Source organism: Nuphar pumila, chromosome 12, assembly GCF_984573655.1.
Source record: "Nuphar pumila chromosome 12, dmNupPumi1.hap1.1, whole genome shotgun sequence".
Lineage (NCBI taxonomy): Eukaryota > Viridiplantae > Streptophyta > Magnoliopsida > Nymphaeales > Nymphaeaceae > Nuphar > Nuphar pumila.
In genome coordinates, this window is record NC_143260.1 from 22439392 (window position 1) to 22465791 (window position 26400).

At 37.8% G+C, this 26400-nt stretch overlaps 1 protein-coding gene and 1 pseudogene across 1 annotated transcript; both read left to right on the top strand.

The window, feature by feature from the left end:
• The first annotated feature begins 7781 nt into the window (after positions 1–7781).
• LOC149820288 (protein neprosin-like) lies at positions 7782–13241 on the top strand. The gene is made up of 8 exons (XM_089981779.1): positions 7782–7850; positions 8302–8388; positions 10084–10285; positions 10433–10509; positions 11042–11200; positions 11578–11631; positions 11940–12077; positions 12861–13241. Exons 1-8 carry the CDS (start codon positions 7782–7784, stop codon positions 13239–13241), a joined length of 1167 nt encoding a protein of 388 aa, XP_089837905.1.
• Positions 13242–19880: 6639 nt separating this feature from the next.
• LOC149820289 (ribonuclease III domain-containing protein RNC1, chloroplastic-like) lies at positions 19881–24786 on the top strand (annotated as a pseudogene).
• Positions 24787–26400: the final 1614 nt, after the last annotated feature.

Here is a 26400-nt window from a genome sequence, read left to right on the forward strand (position 1 = left end):
TGTAAGTGAGGGATTTTCACAAAGTCGCCACCAACCAGAATATTCGTTTGAATGTTGTCTAAATGTCACCGAAAGATTGGGGACCACTGGTTGGGGACCATAAGAACGCTAGGAGTTGCAAAAATAGGGCATCTGAACGAAAAAAATGATTGAGAAACGAAGTGTCATTTATATGTGATAAAATTTTGCAAGAAAAAGTAATTTTGCAATAAGTGTGATTCGATTATGAAATTGCACAATATCGACCTTTTGCAATTTTTCATAATTTCATAAAACTTAATGCAATACTCGTCATCAATTTCATAATTAGCCGACTTTCACAAATTTTATGATTTTCACTCATCATGAGTTTCATAAATTGTTTGTAATTTAGCAACCTTTCATGTGATTTTGTTGACCAATTTCATGAGTGTATTATTCTACCATTATGACATGCAAAAATTAGAAATTCGCACCTGCAATGAGTAAAACCGGCAATAAAAAGTTGATAACCCCTGATATTGCCCATTCGACAAATTTGATAAATTGTGAGGTATTTTTTAAAATGCATTGTTTTTGTCGTATCCTATAATCATTTTCCTATAATTTTACTAGTTATAACTTTCCTACTGGTGTCCATTCTCATTCCTTGTATCTTGAATAGCTTTAAGAACAGAAAATGGTAGGAACTGCTTCAACAGTGTATATGAGAGCACACATAGGTTGGCATAAACTAATTCTGTTTTTTTTTTCTCTCCACCTTCTTCTCTAGCTGTGTTTACTTTCCAATGCAGAAGAGTCATCTAGTGATGGGAATGCTTATTGGATCCTTGGGTATAGTTGTCAACCTGTTGTATGCACACTGACCATTCAAATGGGACCCCAATAGCTACTTCATCCAATGCTTTTTCAGCTATGGATGAACCTTCTAACAATGAAGGCCCTGTTATGTGCGTGGCTCTAGGTCGTTTCTCTCTTTTGACTAATAAGTGGTTAGATAGTTCTGCATCATATTATGAAGGCTTAGAATGTATCCGGACACTTCAGAAGACTAATATTTTGGTATGGCCACCTCTGTTTATGCAAGCTTATGTTATTACAACAATTGGGCAGAGCAGATCATATAGTGCCAAAAATAATAAATATTGGCAGCAATAGAGCTCTGAGCTGCTTGACAGATGTTGCAACAGAGCCTTACCCAGTAAATTAAGTTTATTTTCAGAGTGGATCAATGAAGCTGACATGAAGACAATGGTTCCAGAAAGTTGATTCCCATTTTGCCTTCTATTACTTGTTAATTATTTTCTATTTAATTGTTATAGTGTAGTTAAATGGTCAAGAATGGGATAATCATTCCAAGATGCTTTCCCTTGTTAAAATGCTTTAATTCATATACTGAACATCAGACACAAGCCATGGTCTGATTGTTTTGATTTCCAAATGTACATTCTAAGCAACGAAGATATGAAATATATGAAATGGGTTCTGATGTTTTCGTCATAGAGAAAAATTTGGCATGGTGGGCCAGTCACATGATACTTATGTTTAGAGTTTAATTTTTCCATAATCATCCCTCATAAGGCAAACCCAAAATCATCTTTCCCTTGTACCATTTTCGACAATCATCCCTCCCGTTGCCAACGATGGCAAGAAGACCATCCTAAACGCCACATGACATAAAAGTGCATTCGTCCTCACATTTTGAAATGTAAGGGTGATTTTGAAAAATCAAATAGGGTGGGGATGTTTTTTTGGCATCATCCATAAGGTAGGGATGATTATGGGAAAGAAATCTTATGCTTATTTTGAGAGAGAGAGAGAGAGAGAGAGGGAGAGGAGAGAGCAACATAAAGTATTTTTAGGTTGATAAAGAAGATTACACCATTAGACAATTATAAGTTCAACATCCCTTCCCTTTTCTCTGAAAACTACTTGACGACGACAAATCTCTCCTCAAGATTGGAAATCCCAACGGGTCATTGTCCCTTCTCATCATATTCTACGAAATCACCATCTGAGAGATCAATGTCTTCAAAGTTGGTTCAGAAAGCTGCAGCACAATGAGACTAGCTGTTAGCAAGTTCTACGGGAAGCCAAACATTCATCTAGCTACAGAGAAAAATTAAAATGGAAAACTTGGTTATTAACGGATTTTTTTTTTCCTATAAAAGAAAAGGTATTTATTGATAAAAGCACCAAGAAAGAAAAAACAAGATTCCATTCCCAAGTTTTTATCATCATGCTTCCAACAAATGCCGGTCCCTGATCACCGGATGTCGGCCAAAATCTGCTATTCAAGAAAAACGGATCAAGTTGCACCATCTCTTCTTTGGACAATCAGGTGTGCGATGCTGCTCTGCAGAAACTATTGTACAGAATTCTGAGTTGCACTAGCCACAAATTACACACTGGTTTTCTTTTTTTTTCTCAAGCTCATGGCCTAGCGGGCCATGCCAAAAGGTCTCAGACTGATGTCCTTATGGATGGACCAGTGCTGATCCTACCATGCCAGTTACAGAAGCTGGTGTGGAAGAATGAACAAGATCTGAAAGAGGTGCTCAGCAGTCTCCTCTATTCTGTTACAACAAATAGGGCCCTCCAAAGAGAGGAAACCAGCCAAATACAATTGCATCAGGTGAGGGATCCCAATCAAAGATAACTCCACAGAAAATGCACAACACCATGTACGATTGATGCCTCATAATATGATTCAAGTGAAAAATTCCCTTCCCCAAAACATCTATACCACAAACCATCCATTCAGCCCCGCTTCTATCCCACAAACCATCCTTATTTGCTTTAAATTATTTAAAATGCATTAAACAACATTAGTTTCAAGTGAATAAATTCTCATTAAACCATCTTTTAATTAGATCTGTCTCTCATTTAATATTAATAAAACTTCCTCACATCCACCAAAAACATAAAAGGGGTTTCTCAACAAGGCAGCTTCAGAAAGTGTTGATAATAGAAAATAATTTTCTAAAATTTATCTTGAAACTTAAAAGCTTTAAATGCGTTGAGAATAGGAAGGGATCAACGTTTAAATTAAACTCATGTTTTGAAGTTTTAAATTATTTTATTTGGAAGTTTCAATTTTGGACAAGACCTTAAACTCATATCATTTTCTAAAATTTTATTTTCCCCATATATATATATATATATTAATTAATTAATTTTGCCATTCCATGAATATTTTATTTTGTTTAACTACCTAGTTTGTGTGAATGCAATTAAAATAACCGCATGATGTATAGAATAACATTTTTTTTTAATTAAAATTAATCTTATGATTTTTTGTTAAAAAAAATCAATAAGGAAAGTATTTTAGTAAGTTTTTTTCTAACTAAAGGTCAATACACTGATTTCAAGCACAGTTGTCTTTAGAACACGAGTCGTCAGAGCAAGCGGCTAAATGTGATAGCCAAGTAGTAGGTGGCATTTTTTGTGAACATCTATCAAGTTACACTTCTTTTTTGTAAATTACACTTCTTTTTTTGTAAATTACTTTTGAGATAAAGTGTTGATAAGGGTAAAATGGTCTTTTTAAAATTGATTAGTCATGAACACTAATACACTATCATCACTGAGAGGTCTTGGCTTTGAAAAGCAGAGGAGTTTTTCCTTGGCCAATCTCACATTTCTCGTATCTGAAAAAAAATCTTGGCAAACGAAATATTAAGAAAGTTTAAAAATTTTGGTTTGTCCTGTGAAAATCTTGAGAAAATATAGGCACTATATTAAAATGAAAAACAAGAAAATTTTCATTTAGGGACAATCTTTTGCCGCTAAATTCAAATATTGGTCACACTTTTTTGAAATTCTAAATATGGCCATTTTTTTAAAAATAGTCAAACAGGGACCTGAGGTCAACATCTATTATCTTGGAAATTGTGATTCTTTTTTGTTTCGTGCATTTTCCATTGAAAATTAAAAAGTACTCATTTATCGTCATAAAACCGAAAAGTCAACAGTTTGAACTCTACAACAACAACAACAACAACAACAACTACGCCTTCATCCCAAAACAATTGGGGTCAGCGATATGAACCAAAAAAGAAAATCATTTTGGGTCTTCCACATGAATCCTTTTCCTCCAATCATTTCTATCCAATGCCATGTCCTCGGTGAGGTTCAAAGCATTCATATCCTTTCCGATCATCTCCATCCAAGTCTTCCTAGGCCTACCCCGACCTCTTTTAACTAATCTATTTTCCCATTTCTCCAACCTTCTAACTGGAGCATCATTAGGCCTTCGCCGAATATGTCCAAACCACCGTAAACGATTCTCTCGCATCTTATTTTCAATGGGTGCAACACCTACCTTCTTACGTATCTCCTCGTTCCGAATCTTATCTCTTATTGTATTTCCACACATCCATCTAAGCATCCGCATCTCAGCTACACTCATTTTTTGAATATGATGTCTCTTGGCAGCCCAACATTCTGTACCATATAGTAAAGCGGGTCTAATAGTCGTCCTATAAAACTTTCCCTTCAACCGCAATGGCATTCTACGATCGCACAGCACTCCAGTTGCACTTTTTCATTTCATCCACCCAACCTTTATCCTATGATTTACATCTCCATCAATTTCTCCATACTTTTGAATGATGGATCCCAAATATTTGAAATAATCATTCACCGGTATTTCTTGCTCATCAAGCTTCACTACACTCCCATCCCTACTTCGTTGCTTACTAAACCGACATTCCATATATTCAGTCTTACTCTTACTCAACTTAAAACCTCTAGCTTCCAATGTCTGTCTCCATAATTCTAACTTAGCATTAACCCCAGCTCTAGACTCATCAATCAAAACAATATCATCAGCAAACAACATACACCATGTTACATTTTCTTGAATTGATCTCGTAAGCTCATCCATCACTATCGCAAATAGGAAAGGGCTTAAAGCAGATCCTTGATGTAACCCAACCGTTATCGGAAAATTGGTTGTCACCCCTCCACAAGTGCGGACATTGGTTACTACTCCTTCATACATATCTTTAATTATACTAATGTACTTGAGAGAAACACCTTTCTTCATCATTGTCCACCAGAGAACGTCCCTAGGTACTCTATCGTATGCCTTCTCTAAATCAATAAAAACCATATGCAAATCTTTATTTCTCTCTCTATATCTTTCAATAAGTTGTCTAAGAAGATGTATAGCTTCCATAGTTGATCTACCAGGCATAAAACCAAATTGATTCTCCGATATCGTGACAACCTTCCTCAACCTAGACTCAATCACCCTCTCCCAAAGTTTCATAGTATGACTCATGAGTTTTATACCACGATAGTTTGTGCAATCTTGTATATCACCCTTATTCTTATATAAAGGCACCAAAGTACTCTTCCTCCACTTATTAGGCATCTTATTTGTTCGCCAAATCAAGTTAAAAAGATTTGTCAACCATTCTAAACCTTTCTCTCCCAAGCATTTCCAAGCCTCGATAGGTATACCATCTGGGCCAACTGCCCTTCTTGATTTCATTTTCTTCAAAGCCTCTGCAATTTCATTCTTTTGAATCTTGCGCATGAAGTCACGATTTATCTCATGAAAAGGAATGGAGAAGTCTCCAAGATCTTGAGCATGACTATCATTAAATAGCTTATCAAAATAATCTTTCCATCTCTCCTTAATCTCCTCATCTTTGACTAAAACCCTTTGCGTTTCATCTTTGATACATCTAACCATACCCAAATCCTTCGATTTCCTATCTCTCACCTTTGCAAGCCTATAAATATCCTTCTCGCCTTCTTTGGTATCCAACTTGTCATAAACCTCTTTATATACCTTAGCCCTCGCGTTTAGAACAACTTTTTTAGCTTCCTTCTTTGCTATCATATACTTCTCCAAATTCTCATTATCACGACTCTTACTTAGATTTCTATAACACTCTCTTTTAACCTTAATAGCTAATTTGACATCCTCGTTCCACCATGATGTATCCTTACCTAGTGGTGCACCGCCTTTAGACTCACCCAATACCTCCTTAGCCACTTTTCTCATGCCACCCGCTATCTTATTCCACATTGATTCTGAATCCTCCTCGAGACACCAATTAGCTTCCTTAACTACCTGCTCTACAAACATTCCTTGTTTAGCTCCTTTCAGTGACCACCACTTAATTCTAGGATTTATCCTATGTCTATCCCTTTTGCGGCATTGTCTAATTCTAAGATCTAAAATTAAGACTCTATGTTGTGTAGCTACACTTTCTCCCGGTATAACCTTACAATCGATGCAACAACCCCTATCTCTCTTTCTAAGTTTGAACTCTCACTGTTAGAATTTGGCGTGTGATATAACCTCAGTTAAAGAATAATATTAAATGCAGGCCCTTGCTTGGCAGTTTTCATGGAAAGTTTGGCCTATATTTGGAATTAAAAAACGTGAGGCTCATATTTGGAATTAGTGGCAAAAGATTGGCTCCTAGTGAAAATTTTCTTAAAAAATATATAATGCTGCAATAAATATAAATAATAAAAATTGCACAAAAATACTGAGATTTACACCTTCCAACTAGGGGTGGCAATCGTGTCGGGTTGGCGGGTCGACCCGACGGGTTGGCGGGTCAGCATACCTCAACTAGAACCCGACCCGTTTATTAAACAGGTCGGCTGTGGCAAACACGAACCCGACCCGTTTAATAAATGGGTAACCCGACACGATCCACCAACCCATTTAATAAATGGGTTGGGTCGGGTAAACGGGTTCTCAGGTTCACGGGTCGGGTTTATGGGTTGACGGGGCGGGTTGACGGGTTGGCGGGTTGGCAGACGAGTTGACCCACCCGCCTAACCCGTTTATTAAACGGGTCAGCAGGGTTGGCATACCCCCAACCCGAACCCGACCTATTTAATAAACGGGTTATGCGGGTCAACCCATTTATTAAACGGGTTGGCTTAAGCCCAACCCGAACCCGCCTAAGAGGCGGGTTGGCGGGTCGTGTCAGGTTTTGCCACCCCTACTTCCAACCTTATATTATCCTTTGAGATATAGATATTTTCAAAATTTTGGTAATATTTATTTAAATTTTTCTTCTTTTTAAAATAAACAAGTTGGGATCAGGTGCAATATGATTGCACAAATGTTTGTGCATTAAGCACCTGATCACCCTCCATCTTGGGGATAGGGCCTGTCATGTGTGGGACCCAAGACCTGATGGAGGATCATGGGGGTGATTAATGCACAAATTTTTGTGCAATCATATTGCACCCGATCCGGACTCTATTGAAGTCTTTAGTTGGGAGGCTTTGACCAACAGCGAGACAGAGATTACTGACTGACATATTCCATATGTCGCTTTGATTCCAACAATAGCACTTGAGCCTGATGAGTAGTCCACAAAAAAGAAAAAGAAAATTGGCTAAGGCAATGAGAGGTGCAGTAAAAGTGGCTTTTATGAGAAATTAATGGATGAACCAACAAGTTTTTTTGCGACCCATCTAATAAAAAGAAGAAGAGGAGCGGAGGCGGAGGCAGAGGCAGAGGCAGAGGAGGAAGACCCAGCCACACATCTAAGAAAAAAATTTAGACCATGTTTGTTTTTAGCCATTGGTAATCCTTGCATTTCCAATTATAGTCAAACAGGAAGATACACAGACCAATTTAGCTTCTTTCTATAAATGGTTTGGACTACAATAGCAAATATTAAGCAATATAAATTGGACATCATGTGGCTTATAAATTGAAATCCTGTAAGATAAGCACAGTGGCTTCAAACATGAACATGGCCATTGTTTTGCTGATTTCATTAGTTTTATGCCATGAAGCATATGGCAGGGAAACAATGAGAGGTCTTCTTGAATTGCATAGACCTTCCGAGATGCCTAGCAGCACTCCAGTCAAGACCATTCATGTAAGTTATCCTCCACATCTCCATCATCGTCACCATCATCATATTATCAATTCTTAACCTTCCTACCCTAACATTGTTGTAACCATATTCACCAGATATTGCCAATATTTTGAAAATATGGTGATTGTATCATGACATTCTCAAAGGTCGAAATATTGCTTAAGAGATATGAGATTTTCAAAATATCACCTCTTTTGAAAATACCAAGTTTAAATGCCACCTAATATATATTCTAAATGTTCTGGTATTTTCCCAAGTTTTTTTTAAAGAAAAACCAAAAACCTTAGAATCTCACGAGATTTCCCTTCGCGTAGATTTTCTCTAGAATGAGATTTGTGATTACGGTTATAACCTTGTTTCACTTGAGTTGGCTTCCGTCTTTTTTTTTCCTAAAAAAAGATACTGAAGGAATCATTTGATTATTAGTGTTCAATATTACTCTGTTTTGCAGACAGGAGATGGAGATGTGATCGATTGTATTCGCATTTACAGCCAACCTACTTTACAACATCCTCAACTTAAAGATCATGTGGTTAAAGTACTCCCCCCCCCCCCCCCCCCCTCTCTCTCTCTCTCTCACACACACACACGCAGGCATATCACAAGGACATGCGGTACTAGAGTCTTTTGGTGACATCAGTCGAGCATGCTTTAACATGACAAAATGTAAAGACATTATTTTAATATTTTTAATAGTTTTAATAGAAAACATTTTTATATATTAAAGCAACATAAATTAGTTTTGCTTAGTAAACTAAAAAATCAGCTAGTATCCTATTCAGTGTTATAAAAACCGTGCCTTGAGGCACAAAAGGCGTGCCTCGCCTTGAGGCGCGGCCCTCTGTGCCTCAAGGCACAAGCTTGAGGTGCAAAAATATTATTATTTTTTACAACAAGACTTGACACATAATCAAAAAGATTTTTGTTGGTTAATCTCATATATTTTTCAGTTATTTCAGTTATGTAATAAGTTTCTTAGTATATTACTATATTTTAACTTTTGTTGGTTAATCTCATATATTTTTCAGTTATTTCAGTCATGTAATTAGTTTCTTAATATATTTTAACTTTTGTTGGTCAATTTCATATATTTTTCAGTTATGTAATCAATTTTTTAGTTACTTTTATATGTTAATCTCATATTTTTTAGAATAATCTCACATCTTTTAACTTTTGTAGGTTAATCTCATATATTTTTCAGTTATTTCAGTTATGTAATCAGTTTCTTAGTATATTTTAACTTTTGTTGGTTAATCTCATATATTTTTCAGTTATGTAATCAGTTTTTAGTTACTTTTATATGTTAATCTCATATTTTTTAGAATAATCTCATATATTTTAACTTTTGTAGGTTAATCTCATATATTTTCCAGTTTTTTTTCAGTTATGTAATCAGTTTCTTAGTATATTTTAACTTTTGTTGGTTAATCTCATATACTTTTCAGTTATGTAATCAATTTTTAAGTTACTTTTATATGTTAATCTCATATTGTTTAGAATAATCTCATATATTTTAAATTTTGTTGGTTAATCTCATATATTTTTCAGTTATGTAATCATTTTTTTAGTTACTTTTATATGTTAATCTCATATTTTTTAGAATAATCTCATATATTTTAACTTTTGTAGGTTAATTTCTTATCTTTTCCAGTTATTTTAGTTATGTAATAAGTTTCTTAGTATATTTTAACTTTTTTTGGTTAATCTCATATATTTTCCAATTATATAATCAGTTTTTAGTTACTTTTATATGTTAATCTCATATTTTTTAGTACTTATTTGAGATTTTCTATTTCTTATTGGTTGTTATTTTATCAGTAAAGCATTTCTTTATTTATTTGTATTTTTAGATATTTTTTTATAATTTTTAAAAGTTTTCAATTTTTTTTTGAGGCTTAGGCTTTACGCCTTGGTGGAGTGCCTCGCTATGCCTCAACGCTTTTCACAAGATCCTATATTTTAAAATTTTAATCTAAACCTATGTTACGATCTGGTTAGTGCCTCTATTTTGAAGGCAGATCAGGTGCAATCCTCCACCCGATCCACCCTCCATCATTGGTTGAGCCTCACAGTTGACAGGCTGTATCTCAGAGATGGAGGGGTCAGCTGCAGCAACACACTCAAAGTTTGTAATTTGATTGCACCTGATTTGTGAGATAGAGGCAAGTGCCTGTACACACATACAATAATTCATGACAAGCTTTTTTTTTTTCATATTTTTCGCTGACTACAGCTGCAACCAAGTTCATACCCAAATGGAATTATGAATGCTACTGCCTCGCCAACAGAAGTCCATCAGCAACTTGGCAAAAGTGAGGAGTGTCCAGAATGGACTGTCCCCGTTGTTAGGAATAATGCGACCTACAACAAGGATTCCGTTTCACATATAACAGCGAGCACAAATTCTTTTGGTGCGGATGCTGCTGGTCTCTCAGGCAATTATAAACACGAGGTAAATCTCATGAACACATTAGTAGCATGAACGACCTTAGATTCTGTAAACAGGTTGGAGATTCATTGCTGTATAGCATGACACACCAATCAGTGAGTAGATAGTGCTCTGAAGGTCTCTATAAACTTAGGTTTTGATGATGGTCAAGCATTGTATGAGCTTAAGATCGCCAGTTCTTGGAATTGCTTGGCTAATGTAAATATTGAGGTTTGTAAGATATGTTGAGCATGTTGGCATAAACTGGAATGAAAGACAAAACATACCGGAAGCCATCATAGTTGATTTGGATGAACGGAGCATTGATGCAGGTGCTCGGCGTTCTCCTCAACCTATCAATGCCCACGATGAGCCCAAGCCACCAAGTTGAAGGTGAACAAGACCCTTGAACCCAAATAAGAGAGAGCACCTTGGTTGTATTAATCAAGCAACCATGCCTCTATATTTATAGTGGGAGGAGAGTGGGGGTTATGCATGGCATAACATTCATGTATGTGAACCCTTCACATGAAATATTGAATGTTAACCCTTCACATTCACTTTCCCTTCATTAAGAGTGTCTTGTGTCAAACTGGGTCACTCACGGTTCAACCCTATCCGAAATGTCCAACCGAGCACTCTTGGAATTGCTTTTATCCTACCATCCTAATAATCCATTCTGTCCAACTAAAATTAAGCTTACTAGATTACAAATACATTTGACACCACACTGATCACTTTCTAATGTTTATTTGTGAAACAGTTTGCCTTGTTGAAGAGCAATTACCCTCCAGATTACGGATTTTTTGGGGCAGCCGGAAGATTAAACGTTTGGAATCCTCTTACGCGTGATGGCGAATTTAGCAGCAGCAGTATATCTGTCATTGGTGGCTCAACTGAATATATTTCTGCTGGATGGATAGTACATTCCAATGAACTCTACTATAGCTTCTTGTTTTCTTGCTATTGAAATTATAATTGATAGATTGAATTAAAACCTCTTATAGAATTATAGAGAATATTATTAGCTTTGTCACATGGCTACTCCATTTTGAACCACTTATTATGTCATATTATTGACAACTTAATAAAAATAACTGTATCCCCATAAGGGAAGCTCTATCCATGTGATGTAATTGACATTTTGGTTACTGATGCTGTACCAACTATTGGAAAATCTACTACAAAGCAAAACCTTCCAAAGACGGGTGACCTTAGAAAGCATCACTAGGATATTATGTAGAACAGATTTGTTTATGTAGTTGGGCTTGCCTCTAATTGTCGCAAAAAAAATTTCAGGTCTATAACACGTTGTTCGGGGATTACAGCACAAGGCTATTTGCTTCCTGGAAAGTAAGTACTCTCTCTCTCTCTCTCTCTCTCTCTTACAGGGAGAAACTGCACCCATGGTTAGAAACCTGCAGGTGCTGGTCTTAACTTGCCGCACCTATGATCATCGTCCCAGCAGCTAAAATTTCATGGTGATGAACTTTAAGCATAAATATTTCACATGAAAACAACTATGTAACCTTTGGATTATGTCAAATGGATTATGGATAGAGGTAGGCTAAATATCAACCAAATACACATTCAATTGTGTCTGTGTGTGAGGTTATTGGCTGCCAAACAACTCATTTCAACTAATTGCAACTGAATTGCAGGGGACTAACGGGCAGTGTTACAACTCGAAATGCCCAGGTTTTGTGCAAGTAAACCGCAAAGTCGGTCTTGGTGTGAAAATCCATCCTGTTTCAGCATATGGTGGGCAACAATATGGAATCGATATTCTAATATTCAAGGTAATTAACAACTATCCATTTCTACCTACAAAATCTAGTGTGAATGAAAGAGTTAATATGCAAAAGGGAACAACGTTAACATGGTTTTCAATTTAAGATATTTACTTGGAGTTCGATGAAATTCTTTTTTCTTTTTCTAATGATGGGGAAAAGGCAGATGTTTTCGACCGCCAAGAGCTGCAACATTCAGCGTGCCTGGTTTTGATACCCTTGATGTAAAACTCCAGATGTCTCTTCATCTCAGGACGAATCAAGCTGCCCCAGTGCCCCTAGCTTATAATCTACATAATTTATAGGATATATATGATTCATTGAGGAACACATATGAACATATTTATGATCTAATCTGGTTTTCACCTACTCTAAAGATGTGTTTGATTGCCTCAGATCTCAGATCCAAGGATCTATTTTGCCGTCAGGCCCTCAGTAAGATCTGAGGCAATCGAATGCTGATCTTAGAACACACACATACACCTGCGCTTAGGCCCTAGGGTCAGCCTATGCCAAAAACTTGTGCATCTGTAGAAGATCGGATCCTTGAGTTTGAGATCCGAGCGGGATTGGACACACCCTAATTACCTATGGGGGCTCCACTTGCCTGGTAGGAGCAATTAGTGCATGTCACCATATGTTGGGACATTTCAGGTTCAAATTCCAATGGTATGGTTGTATAACTGGTGGAGGTCTGACTAATCCCAACCTGCCTATCAAAAGAAGAAAAAAAAAGATGGTTTAGCTTAATTTTCATTTACAACAAGGCTTACACTTTATGTTTATCGACAGGACCCCAAAACACATGACTGGTGGTTGCACTTCCAGGGTACACCTCTTGGGTATTGGCCTAGCTCATTGTTTACCAACTTGAGAAACTGGGGAAGCTCCGTACAGTTTGGTGGGGAGATCACAGATCAAAAGTTTCAGGGATTTCACACCACCACTCGAATGGGCAACGGGCATTGGCCATGGGAGGATTATGGCAAGGCAGCCTACATCTCCAATATCTTATACATAAATGGTGATAATGACCAGAAGCCCCTTAAGGACACCATACCAGTAATAACCAACAGTGGCTGTTATGACTTGAAAAGCTTTGATAGTGGGAATATGGGGCATCACATCTACTTCGGTGGCCCTGGCAATAGTGCAGACAAGTGCCCACATTGACGGTAGCCCTTAAAATGGACAATAAGATGAAACCCTATCTTCCCCCTTGTGCATCTTGGGAGTGAATTGTATTTAGGGTTCTAATATGATTCTGTTTGTCATGTAGAAACCAAATTCAATTGAGCATGCTAAGTGTAGGTTCAGCTTTTGTTGGTAATTGTATAGTCTGCTCAGTGGAAATTTTGGCAAGTTTCGAGGCAAGGTATTTGGACAAGTGATCAGGTTTATTACAAATTAGAATGAAAAAGTGTGCTTTATGAAGCTCATATAATATTAGTAGATAATCGATATGAAATCTTTGAAGTTTATTTAAAAATTATCCTCCGTATCTATCATTGGCTGATTTGCAATCATCATATACAATTACCCTCCCCCTCTTACTATCAAGTTTCATTCCTTCGCATGGCAGGTGGTCTGGAAATAAAAGTTTATATTACATGCAAAAATATGACCAGGCTTTTCACCAACTTTTCTATCACTACCTTTCATCACTGGCTTACCAGTTCAATGATGCAGCTGGATGATTATGTTTAGGGCTGGGAAACAAGCGAGATTCTTGCAGACTGGCTCATGTCTGGCTTGTAAAGAGTTAATTCGAAGTCCTAAAATAGGTACTTGGCTCAGCTTGACTCGTATAAACTTGTTAGATAGTAAAAAATATATTTAGATATATTTTATATGTATTTTTTTGTAATACTATTTCTTCAAACTCTGAAAAATTGCATTTTTTCTATAAACAAGCCAACTCAAACTTGGCTAGTTTAACAGCTCATTATAAGTTCGAACCTGGTTTGACTTGTGACATGAATGAGCCAAGCTTGAACACTTGAAGCTCGACTTGTTCAGCTCATTTGTCACCCCTAATTATGTCACACTATCATAACGAAGTGGTCTCCCGTTCGAACCTTACAAGGGTTTCCTCTTGTTATCGCTCACTTTCATGTAAGGAAAAAAGTTCTAGCCTAGCTTGACAATTGGGTTGACCTGGCCTAGGAGCAGGACAATTAGACACTGTATCACATCCTTGGTCCTGACTCATGTACACGCCCCAGCCCCACAATTGAGGTAGAATTGCACCCATCCAGTGTCATATCTATGACCTAAGCTATGAAGCTGAGCATGCCTAATGCTCACCCCTAATATATTCCAATGGTGCATTTGGATGGAGGGAAAAAATGATTTACTTAGAAAAGATGTTCTCTTGAAATATAGAAAAATGTGAATCGAAAGATTTGATGAGGACTAGAACTAGTTCGTTGGCACATGAAGTTGGGAAGCATAATCATTTGATGGGAAGCACAATCATTTGTAGGATTAGTTCGTTGGCACATGAAGCTGATTGGTTGACTAATTCACTATTGAGTGATTTCATTGGGCCAGTGATGAGAGAGATTCTAGCCAATAACTTGAACTTCTGTTTCTGTTAATGAATATTAAAAGCTATCATATACTTTCATTTGATTGTTTAATTGTAATTGTTTAAATTGTTATTGTTTGAGTGATTCCATTTGCATTGTTATTGTTTGAATTTTGTTGAATGTAATGTTTGAATTTTGTTGAATGTAATGTTTGAATTGTTACTCTTTGAGTGATTTCATTTGCATTGTTATTGTTTCATATGCAAATTCTGTAAATATTTTTTTAAAAACTAATATAAAAATTTATTTTTGTAGGTTTAAGGCCTATAACAATGACTATGAGGTCACTGTTATGGGCTATCATGATGGCATTTATGTGTTGCTGTTATAGGTCTTAAACCCGTTATAGCCTACAACTGCGACAATGAAGTCACCGTTATAGCATATAACAATGACTTCATGCTTGCCGTTATAGGCTATAACAAAATTTAATTCTCGTTGTTCCTATAATGACGACTATGAAGTCGCTGTTAAAGGCTAGTTGTTGTTATAGGGTCTTCACTTTTATACGCTAAGTTACCGCTATTGGGATGTATCCTGTAACGATAACCTATAATTCTCGCCGTTATTACTCAACAAAGACCAAAACTAAACAGCCACTTTTTGTCACCATTATAGATCTATAACGGCAACAAAGAGAGCAATAGTGGAGCCTTTCATTGCCGCTATTGACCCTCATCCTTGTAGTGACTCTGAAAATCCAATTTATCTCTATAGATGGTAAAGCGGGATCATTTTCGAAAAGGCTAAAAAGGCATCCACTTTTCAAGAATCTGACAAACTTGAGTGGTGTGCCTTCTATCAATGGGATTGGATCAGATTTGAACTTGAGTTCCTCAAAATGTTCACTTGCACGTACCAACCATAACAAGGAGATTGTGAACAATTGAAACTGTTTTCCAGTCATTAAATGCATATTGCTCCTTAATGAATCAGGATCTTAATTTATGAACTAATGCAAAGCTAAACCACTTATGTCATTTACGTCTAATAAGAAATACCAACCACAATAACAAGGGCTGTCAACAAAGAAACTATATTCCGACCATTAGAATCCTAATTATGAAGCGATGTAAATGTAAACCATTGAAGATCATGTCATTTAGTTCGAGTAAGATGTTATTTTATGACTTAAAGTTCAAAAGAAGCTATTTTCTAAACATTAGAATCTCAATCATGAAGCAATGTAAATGTAAACCATTGAAGATCATGTCATTAATTAGCTCCAGTAAGATGTTATTTTATGACTTCAAGTTCTTTTCACCACAACTTGGGGTGAAAACAACTTCTAGCTAGCCTTCTAGGTGTATCCTCAGTCTAAACAACACACAGGTTCAATGTTTTAAAGTTAACTAAACCACGATCCTTGATATCTCCCCTAATCAGATGGCATGAAAGATTGATCATGCCCTAGAAACATAGAGTTCAGATTTTTGTTCCAAGTGATTTTTTACAACTATTTCTACATTGTGGAGGATCCGATATCGTATATATAGAGCATTTTTTCTTCTAGTCAACAACCTACTAATTATATATGCTTCTTCGCCCATATATGATGACCTATTATCGCACATTAAGGTTCATGAAAAATATTACATGATTAAGAGAGAGACAGTTTGTTGTTGCCCCCAACAAGGTTTGGCATAGTGAGATGGTCGGCCTAGGTTCAAATCCTACAGGTGTTAGCTTCTTGCATACTAGCGTAAGTAAAGTGACTCCCTGATAGCCGGCAAGGAGTGCACTACGGTTTTACATCCTCGTAGCTCACACAGTTCAAAACCACCAAGTTTCTTTTTTTTCAAAGAAAAATATATTATTGATTAGCAAAAGTGAATATCGAACAAAATTGGTGTTCAAGGGTGATGAGATATCACAGATTCATAGCCACTATAACAGCATTACAAAAAGAGCACAACCGAATAGCCCATGCCTTAGTAAACAGGGTATAGTAGAAAACAAAGTAAGAAACAGAGCAGCACACAGTAAAACAAAATGAAACAAAGAATAGAACGTGAACTGATCATGGTGTTCACCTTCAGTGGATGATCACCCTATTCCTCCCAATCCAATCCACCGAACAGAGAGGCCATTTCCTCATATTCTTTGTTACTTCCTATCTCAGCTGATCTAGAAGGGCTGCAGGGTCGCTATTCAGACCCCTGAATATACACTGGTTTCACTCGTTCCACAGAAGCTTCCATACTGTAAGTGACCAAACTCTCCAAAACAAATTTCTAGTTGTGATCCAATCAGAACACCCCAAGTCGAAGTTGTCCCAAGAGAGGTCTAAGTCAGCCCAAGCTTAGTACAACTTGTTGCACATAAAGGTACGCATCCAAAACAGGTGTAAGGGTGATTCCTCTTTGCACCAACATAGCACACACATGCTTGCAAGGTGAATTCTCCGACGCTTAAGTCTAATTTTCATGTTAACATTCCCTTGCAATACCTGCCAATTGATTAGAGATCCCCTTAGAGGGCGACACCTACCCCAAAGTGCCTTCTTTGGAAGGCATTGAGCTGTTGGGTTCCCCAAGGACCTGTAAAGAGAAGAGGTAAAAAGACCATCATCATCATGATGCTGAAGCGAGAGGTGTGACAGCTAGTTCGTAAGGGTCGACCACTATTGAAACACCAAATCATTTGGGTCCCTTCGCAAAACAATCTGTCATGTCCTTTCCATGGCCGACCATACCTGTGAGACCTGCAAAAACTTACCTCTTGCTGCCTCATATAAGGTTTGGGAAGGTTTCTCTAAGACTGCAATTTCCCCACCAATAAGTCCTGCCAAAACATTGTGTTTGCTACAATCCCCCATGACCACCCTAATTGTCTCATGAAAATCATGAATGACCATTATCCATCCCTTCCATATCACTGAGCCTCTTCCATTTCTATTTTTTCAACCAACTCTAAGGCTACCCAATTAGGGCATATTTTTTTCCTAAAAGATAACTATAATCTTGCCCTCTTTCTTACATATTCATCATAACCATTTTGCTAAAGCATATTATTAAACTAATGAAGGTTGTGAATCCCCAATCACCCTAGATCAAGCTGTTGAGAGATGGTCGACCAACACGCTAGAGAGGTGATAGTACCCTTGAATTTGCTTGACCATATGAATTTTTGGAAGATAGTGATTAATCATTTTTCAACCTTCTTTGGCAACCTAAAAAGTTGCGAAAAGTGCAACACGACAAGAAATATATTGACTCTTACCAAATTAATATTACCTACTCTTGACAACAAACATGTGGCACATGCCTAGGTCTTCTTCCTAATGTGGTCTTTCATAGTGCCCCAATATAGCTACCTTGATACACCCAAGTACAAAGGCAAACTCAGATACTTCATCGATAAGGAGTCAACTTCATAATAAAAAATGTTTTGAGGCCAACTGTTGCAACTCAATGGATGGGTCATTCAGGAGCAGCTGCTTCTCACTCCCATTCATGTGCAACACTGAGATCTTTGCAAAACATCTAAGAATAACCTATAGAGACCATATGTTTTGCTCTGACGCTTTCCCAAACACCAAAACAATTATCAGCAAATAAGAGGTAGGATATTATGACACTATAAGAGATTCTACAACCTTGCAATACTTCATGCGCTTCTACTGATGAAAGCATATCTGAGAAAACCTCTATTGTCATAGTGAAGAGGAGGGGTGAAAGTAGATCACCTTGGTGCATACACTTCTTGGGCTGGGCCTAAATAACAGACCCTTCTCCCAATTAATTGACATATTAATCGAAGTTGTTGATAAAGACCCAAGTTTCTTACTTTAAAGTGATTTTCTCCATTCCTCATGAAAGAGAAAGAGGAATAGTATAAAAAGAGGGTGAGTGATGCTTGAGCATAAAGCAAGGAATGAACGAGGAATAAATGATTAAGGTGAAGTGTTTTATTTTAACATGGTACAATATCATACAAGTTCACCTGCATATTAGGAGAAGCAAGTTATCTTATTTTTTTTTAAGGAGAAAGCTAGGGTTAGGCAGACCCCTACAAGTTTATTAAAGTAAAACTAAATTACAAAGTTATTTATAATGGGGGAGTCCAATCTAAACTCATATCAGACCATGGCTTATCGATTTTTGAGAACACCATTCTCGCTAGAATTTGGGCTAGCCCATTCCTTTCCCTCTGACAGAGCGATGTCATGCTGTTCACGTTCTGCGTCAACCACTGATGCACTCTTATTGAAATTCTGAGGCCTGAATAAGGAACATGTACCCACCGAACGACGTTCCTGAAGACATTCAGAATAGACCAGTTTGCTAGTCATACCCTGTTCACCGAAGCCACTCTTCGATAATTTGTCGAAGGTATCCGCCTTGTGATGACGATGTAATTGTGAGGAGGTATGCATACCGGTTTTAGAGTTTGAATCCATGCCCACTGGAGAAGTATTCTCCTTCTGATACCATTTTTTTTTTAGAAAATGAGAAGGCCTGTGAAATAGAGGGGTTCTGTTTTAGAGGTTCTCCTTGCGTGGAACCAGCCTGCAATTGTGGACCTATAGACATGGCAGGAATGTCCACGTTAGATGGCGCCTGGTCTAAGATGGCCGACCCACGATCCTGGAAAGCTATCTGGACCCGAAATTGCGGGGAGGGGAGGTGTGGGTAGTTAATTAGGCAACTAATCAAGCATACCCTCAGATCATGTTTTTGGTGAGCTCCGCTTTTCCGGCCATTGAAGGTTGCTGGCGTGGACCATAAAATTAGAAAAAGATCCTGATTCCATAGGCTACACTTTCTCAAGCTGGAAGGTCAAGGGAAACCGACAAAGGGAGATCATAACCTTCACATTCTGGGGCTCCATCGAGTTCAAGGATCTCTAGATGATTGACGAAGAAGGTTCAACCTCCATAGTGTTACTGTGGTTTTAAAGGGTACCTATCTCCTTCAGTGGAGGATCTGAATTGGGCATCAAGAGGTTGGCCTCCATCTTTCTCAGCGTCTGATAATATCGCAAAGCGGTTTGCACGAGTGCCCTGTTGGCTTTGAGCCAGGGTCAGTCTAGATCGTCGATGAATTTTAACTTGAAGCCAGTCATCCTCAGAAGACGACTCCTTGAGAACTTGGTTTGTTGTCTCCCTCAACAGACATGTTACTGAATCTTTTATTCATAAATAATTTCTTGCTGGAAGCTCCAGCGATTCACAATCGCTATTTCAATCGATGATTTAGGAGCGACATTTACTGGAACAATGACACAAATCCTGGTAATGGTCCCTCGCTCCATTGCCCGAGTGAAGCCATCAACTTCAAGGAAGGAGCCCTGCAAGAACTGCGCTATGCCTTCAAAGACATCAGGTGTCCAACATTCCATCGACAAACCAGGTAAATGGATCCATAGAGGGACCCAGTTTGTCGCCTTTAATTTCAACTCCATCCCCGGCTCCCATTGATGGGCAACCAAAGTTCACCCTGTTATCTTCCATGGCCCACCATATAAAACACAATTCATATCTTTTGCATTATGCAACTTGATGAGAAACAATCCTTGATGCATGTAGATGGACTTTATTGGGTTTATGATATTCCATAAGGATCACATAGATTGAAAAGCAAATTGATATTCTAGATGCTTTCGGGGGCTGTCTCCTCAGAATCCATCCAAATGTGTCCATTTAAATGGAGCCATCATCTCATCATGACGCGCGGTGGAAATCTCCAAGCGATATGAATCTCCACTTTGCACCATTGATGCTTTTGGTGACGATCCTTAAGAAGGGGTACCCTCCACAATATTGGCCCAAGAGCGTGGAGCCTGATGTTGGGGATGAATGTCGGGCATCATGCTTCTCTTCACCGTTGGGGTCCGGCTGAAAAACTCCATGAGAACGTTCTTCCATCACTACTCGTGTGCATTCCTTCGTGTAAGTTATTCTTTTTTTTTAGAAGCATGACAATACACTGTTTTACGAAGCAAGCTTCTGCTAACTACCTGTTAGATATAAAACCCATTATTCAAACTTTTATCCAAATGGCATGCATATCTTAATAATTCAGCAAAAACAACCAACTTACTTGTTATCGATAGAATTAGGTGAAATGGTTGAGATTCTTTCTCTTTTTCTTTAGAAAGGATAATACTAATCAAGAAAGATCCTAGGCTATCTCAATTCCTATTTAAAGGTGTTCATCCATAATCCAAGTATAGTCAATTTTCCCTCTTATCTCTGCATTTGTAGTTCATTTTCTTTGTTTAATCATTGCATGTCTCTATGAAGTACATATGTTACTAGCAAACTGACAATGAACTAAAAAACTTGATTTCTGCCAAAATAAAAAGGCAAAAAAAAAAAAACTTTACTCGGACTTCATTCAAATATGAAAGCAAGGTTGCTCTTCAATATACTTCACCAAAGAACCAAAAATAAACAATTAAAAAAGATGCAGTTTTCAGATCTTCAAGGGAAATTTGGGCCATAACCTGATCCACCAATGAACGCATGCCGCTTCAAAAAAACATAATCGCAGTAGTTTGAATTAGTGATAATCCCCACTATGTTATCATTAAGCAAGGCTTTTCTGTGTTTGCCATTTATGTAGTTAAAATTCGCGATCAAACAGGCTTTGCCGATCAAACATTTATGCAGATTGATCATTCCCCATTTGAGTTGTGGTGTGATGCCCTCCTGGATTAGAGTTCAAAACCTCACCTCCAAACTCTGTTGCATTGGCCCAATAGTTCACGTACCTAAACAGTGAACAAGGCCAATATCCCATCGGTTCATGATTAAAAATTAGAGTCATACAACGTCAGGTTTCCTAAGGTTCATAAAATAACACAATGATATAGCACTCCATGGAATTCAAAGAGCAGATTCGGCGACCGGTACCAACCACTAACTACCACGTAGTGGCTGCCCCCTCCTTTGGTATCCAGGGAGCACTTAACAACCTAACTACGTGACAATAGCCAATCACATGACATCATTGCATTGGGCCCACAACAACCAGATTTGCAGGCCCTACATGGAATGGTTTCATGTGATTGGTTGTGTCACATAGTCGGTCACTTAAGCGCTCCTTGGATCCCCTTTCTTTTGAGAAGTTTTTCAAAAGATTTTTTTTTTGCTTGTTTGTGTATCATGAGAAACAAACAGAAAAAGTATGAGAAAAATATCGACTACACTGAGGTGATCATGGTAGGCCTTGTGGTATGGTGGTGGGTAGGTTGTAGTGAGTTAGTAGTGGTATATAGTCATGGTGGTAAGGTTTTCCCCTCTTTTTTACTCTCTTTTTGAGTGAAACAAAGAAATAGAGGTGGATCGATCTAAACCACATCTTGCATTATCAATCAAGAAGCCAAATGATCCATTTAGATATTTTCTTCCTCTAAATTCATTTTCCAATTTTTCTTTCCTTGTCCTTCACCTCCCTTCCCTTTATGCTCTTCATTTTTGTTGAGAAGGGAAATGTCTGTTGAGAGTGGTGACTTTGATATGAGACCATCACCAATATACTGAAGCAACAAATGAGAGAGAGAGAAAAACCTAGAGACGAGGATGGAGGACGAAGGTGGACAACTGCGTGGAGGACAACGACGGAGCTAGGGGTGGGCATGGGTGGGTGGTTGCCCACCCCATAATTAGATACCGAGTCTACTAGGGACTCGACCGAGTCAACTCGACTCGGTGTCCAATCCCGAGTATACTGCAACTCGACCGAGTCAAGAGTCGGGACATTTCAAAAAATTAGGGATAGACTCCAAATCCTTCCCTCTCCTGAGTTCCTGCCTACCCTCTTCCTCTCTCAGCAATGTCGATAAGCAATGGATGGATGAGTACCTCCTTGAAGCAAAGCAGGCGCTGGGGTACCCGGTGGAACCCTCCAAGAATTTGGATGACTCTAGTCCTTCAAAGCAATTCAACGCCCTCTTGTATTTGGCGTTTCAGCACCCTTCCTGCGACCGGACGAAGACGAGGCACGCCTGGTCGGGGCACTTGAGGCTCTGTTTCTTGGGGCAGTACGTGCTCGAGCTCGAGCTCACACTCATCGAGTTCTTCTTGCAAAGGTATCCCAAGGAGTCGCCGGGGCCTATGCGGGAGCGAGTGTACGGTTTGATTGGGAAGAGGCACTTGCCCAAGTGGATCAAAGCTGCGAGCTTACATAATTTGGTGTTTCCTTATGATGACATGGATAAGCTCATCAGGAAGGCGAAGGATCCACCAGTCAAGTAACTCCACTGGTCAAGTAACTCTCTCTTTCTCTCTCTAAATTCTGGTAGTTGTTTGTTTTAGAGTGTTTTCATGTAATCACGTTTCACTTAAAATGTTTTTATCTTAGACTTTCATTTACTTGTTTTCTGAGTGTTTGGTGCTCTTGGTTGTTGATTTGAATTATTTGGGATGGTTGTATTGTTCATTTAGTGGCAATTGTCCAAGAAGGTATCCCATAGAAATCTCCATATCTTCTTTTTTCCGAGAATTTTCATGCCAGTTTCAAATTGTTTTGTGTTCTATTGAACAATCATGTTCTAAAAATTATTACTAGGAGTTAGATAAACCTGGCAGTTTTGTAAACTTAGTAAGTGCTAAAGTTTGGCTACTTAGCCAGCTAACTGCCTCAGTTGATAAAATGAGCATGTTCTATTAATTTAAGTTCCAAGGCTAAGTTTGTTGGTGAGACAACCGTGATCTTTTTGTAGCTTGTATAAAACAAAGATCAGTATATAAAATATCCAATACCAACAATTCAGCAGTGCGATATATAAAATGGCTATTACCAACATCCTAGTATTTGTATTTAGCTGCCACTTGTCTGCCTGAGGTCCTGAGTATTGGAAGTCATCGAAATGGGATCTCACAAAAATGGTCAGAAATCAGAATTATTAAGACGACCTTTAATATTCCTGCAACCTATCTCAAACGAAGTTTCAGTAACAAAATTTTCATGTATTCATCAAATGGTGATCTAGGAAAATATTTTGGGCCTTATTTGGTGCAATTTATTTATGTTTTGGAATGCTGGAAGTATATCGTGTTCTCTTTGAGGCATTTGGAATGGACCCGGAAGATGAGATGTCAACCTAAACTAAGGAGGCAACTTGAAGATGTTGATTATGTCTCTGCTGAATTTGAAGACAGAAAGCTTAGCTGGCAAGACATTGTTGCATATATACAAGGTGAAGAAGTTTTTCTTCCTTTTTCTAACAGAAGCTTTGTAAACTTCTCTTTATTTATTCATTGATTTGCAGTTGTTTGAATATTCCAACTAACCCCATCACTTCCTTTTTCCAGCCGCCAGAAGATGCACTCTTTGCACACCCAAGACTTTTTAGGGCTTGTGTTCCGCCAGAGATGCACAGGTTTCGGGGAAACATTTGGGACTATGAAAGTAGGCCCCAAGTCATGCAAGTGCTCGGATACCCTTTGTCAATTACAGATAAAATACCAGAAATAACTGAAGCTCGAAATATTGATATGGGACTTGGGCTCAAGGTACCTTCCTGATTAAACAGTTTTTAATGAATGGTTTCTCTTGTCTAGAGCATAGTGTATTTTATTGTTCTGCCACATAATGATACGTCAATATATTGTCGGGGAAACATTTGGGACAAGAGAATGATACGTCTTGGACTCTTGGTTACATGGCTTTTCTTCTAGACCAGTTTCTAACCATAGGACCACCATATGATGCCTGTTAGATCTGGTAATAATGACTATTCAAGATATTTATATGCACATACTGAAACATCTTCTAATTCCTTGTTACTTTATTTTAAATCCTTATCAATCCTGCATCATGTTAACACTATGATGCTTGAAAAGGTAAGGATCTCATTCACATATAGCCTTTCATGTTAACACTATTGAACAAATAGTTTTAAACTTGAAAATCAACTAGATATATATATTGCAGAAATGCAAAACAGTGATCAGTTTTCAAGTTTAAAATCTTTAACAGAGCTAGCAGAGATGATGGTAGCAACTCAAAAGCACATTGTATTTTCTCATGTGTATCTATTGATTAAGTTGGTATTAACTTTGCCAGTTACAACAAGAAGTGTTGAAAGAGCATTTTCAGCTAAGAACAATATCAAAAGCCGTCTACGCAATAGAATGGAAGATGAGTGTATCAATGATGCTTTGGTTGCTTACATAGAGAATGAGACATTTGATACCATCAATGATAATGCAATTATGAATTGTTTTCAAAATATAAAAAATAGAAGATGCCAATTGTAAAATTTTCATGAATTTAGTTGTTTGTATTTCTTAAGTGAATAATTTTTATTTTAAAAGTACAATTTAAGGTTTTATCTTATTATGTTCATAAATTTAGTTGTATGTATTTGTAACAATTGTTATTTTAATTTAAAGGCTTATTTAAGTTTTATCTCTCTGTTCCTCCAGCAAAAGATTTCTGGCTCTGCCACTGGTCCGAATAAATGGATAGTCCTTCAAGACCATAGCATTGTCCCCGAGACCCGAAGTCTGCCCACCCAACGAAAAACTTCTGGCTTCGCCGCTGGTGGAGGAAGAAAGTAGAGGACAGATGCAACATTGTGTCCCTCCCGTAGGAAGAGTGAGGGCTTTGCCTTGACTCAAAAAGATTTTGATAGGAAAAATTCCTCCACCCTCCCTAGGTGGAGGAATTTTTCTTATAAAAAATTCAGACTTAGAAAAAATTCTCTTGTTTGTGACAAAAAGAAAAATTGTAAAATTTTTCCTACCTTCACTTTTCCTATTACGTTTCTACCTCAAAACGTGCCCTTTTAAAGCCATGCTCCCTTGGATTACCAAAAACTGTATATAGAAATGATAAGGGTTTTCACCTTGCCAATTTTCTCATATGGGTAAAGGGAATTGAGGATACAACGTAGAAATTAAATATGCAGCACCTCTAAATCACAAGAGGTGCTGCATATTTCCTCATGATTGGGTCATGCAAGCAAAGGTCATGGCATGCACATGAGCTGTACTAAGATGGCATTGAGTGCATTGAGCAAGGGTGACATGTGGAATACTTGGTGGAATCTCATTTGTTACGTTAGGAAAGAAATGTTTCATTAGAAGTAGGTTTTGAAAAGATGAAAAAAGATGAGTGATGAAAAAATATGGAAAAGACTTACCTTGAAAAATATAATGCGAATGCAACTTTGGTTTCCTGCATAGATGGAAGATTTAAGTCTTGATCCAAATCGAATCTTAGAGCTTACTTGCACACAACCTGGGCTGTCCAAATCATAGCAGCCTGCCTGATTGGCACCCAGAGAGAGAGAGAGAGATCAACTAATTCTTGATTGCAATGTACGTTAAAAGTGCTATTTTTTCAAATAACTAAACAATGGTAACTCATTATCCTTGATCATTCCTTGATGCAACAATCCAATTATGGTTTTTTTGTGTGTGTGCATATGTGCAGGTGTGCACATACGTGCTGAAAGGAACAAGAAAGTAATGACATTATCAAGTTCACCATGGTTGAAATCAGGGCCGACTGGCCTCTTTTAGATTTGAGGCCACCGGCCTTTTATTTTGAAAAGGCCTCTAAATTTTGTTATCTTTTATGACCATATCCATGATTGTCTAAAAATCTATGGAGATGATATCTTAGTCAAGTGCCCACCTTGATTCACCGTCGAACACTCAAGAAAATATAAGCTCAAGATGAATTCTCAGAAGTCTGCTAATAAAATCTCATTCATATCCTCAGGACAAAAATGTCTTTTGTCTTTCATAGAAAGACCAAGCAAATCCTTTGTCTCAATTGCCC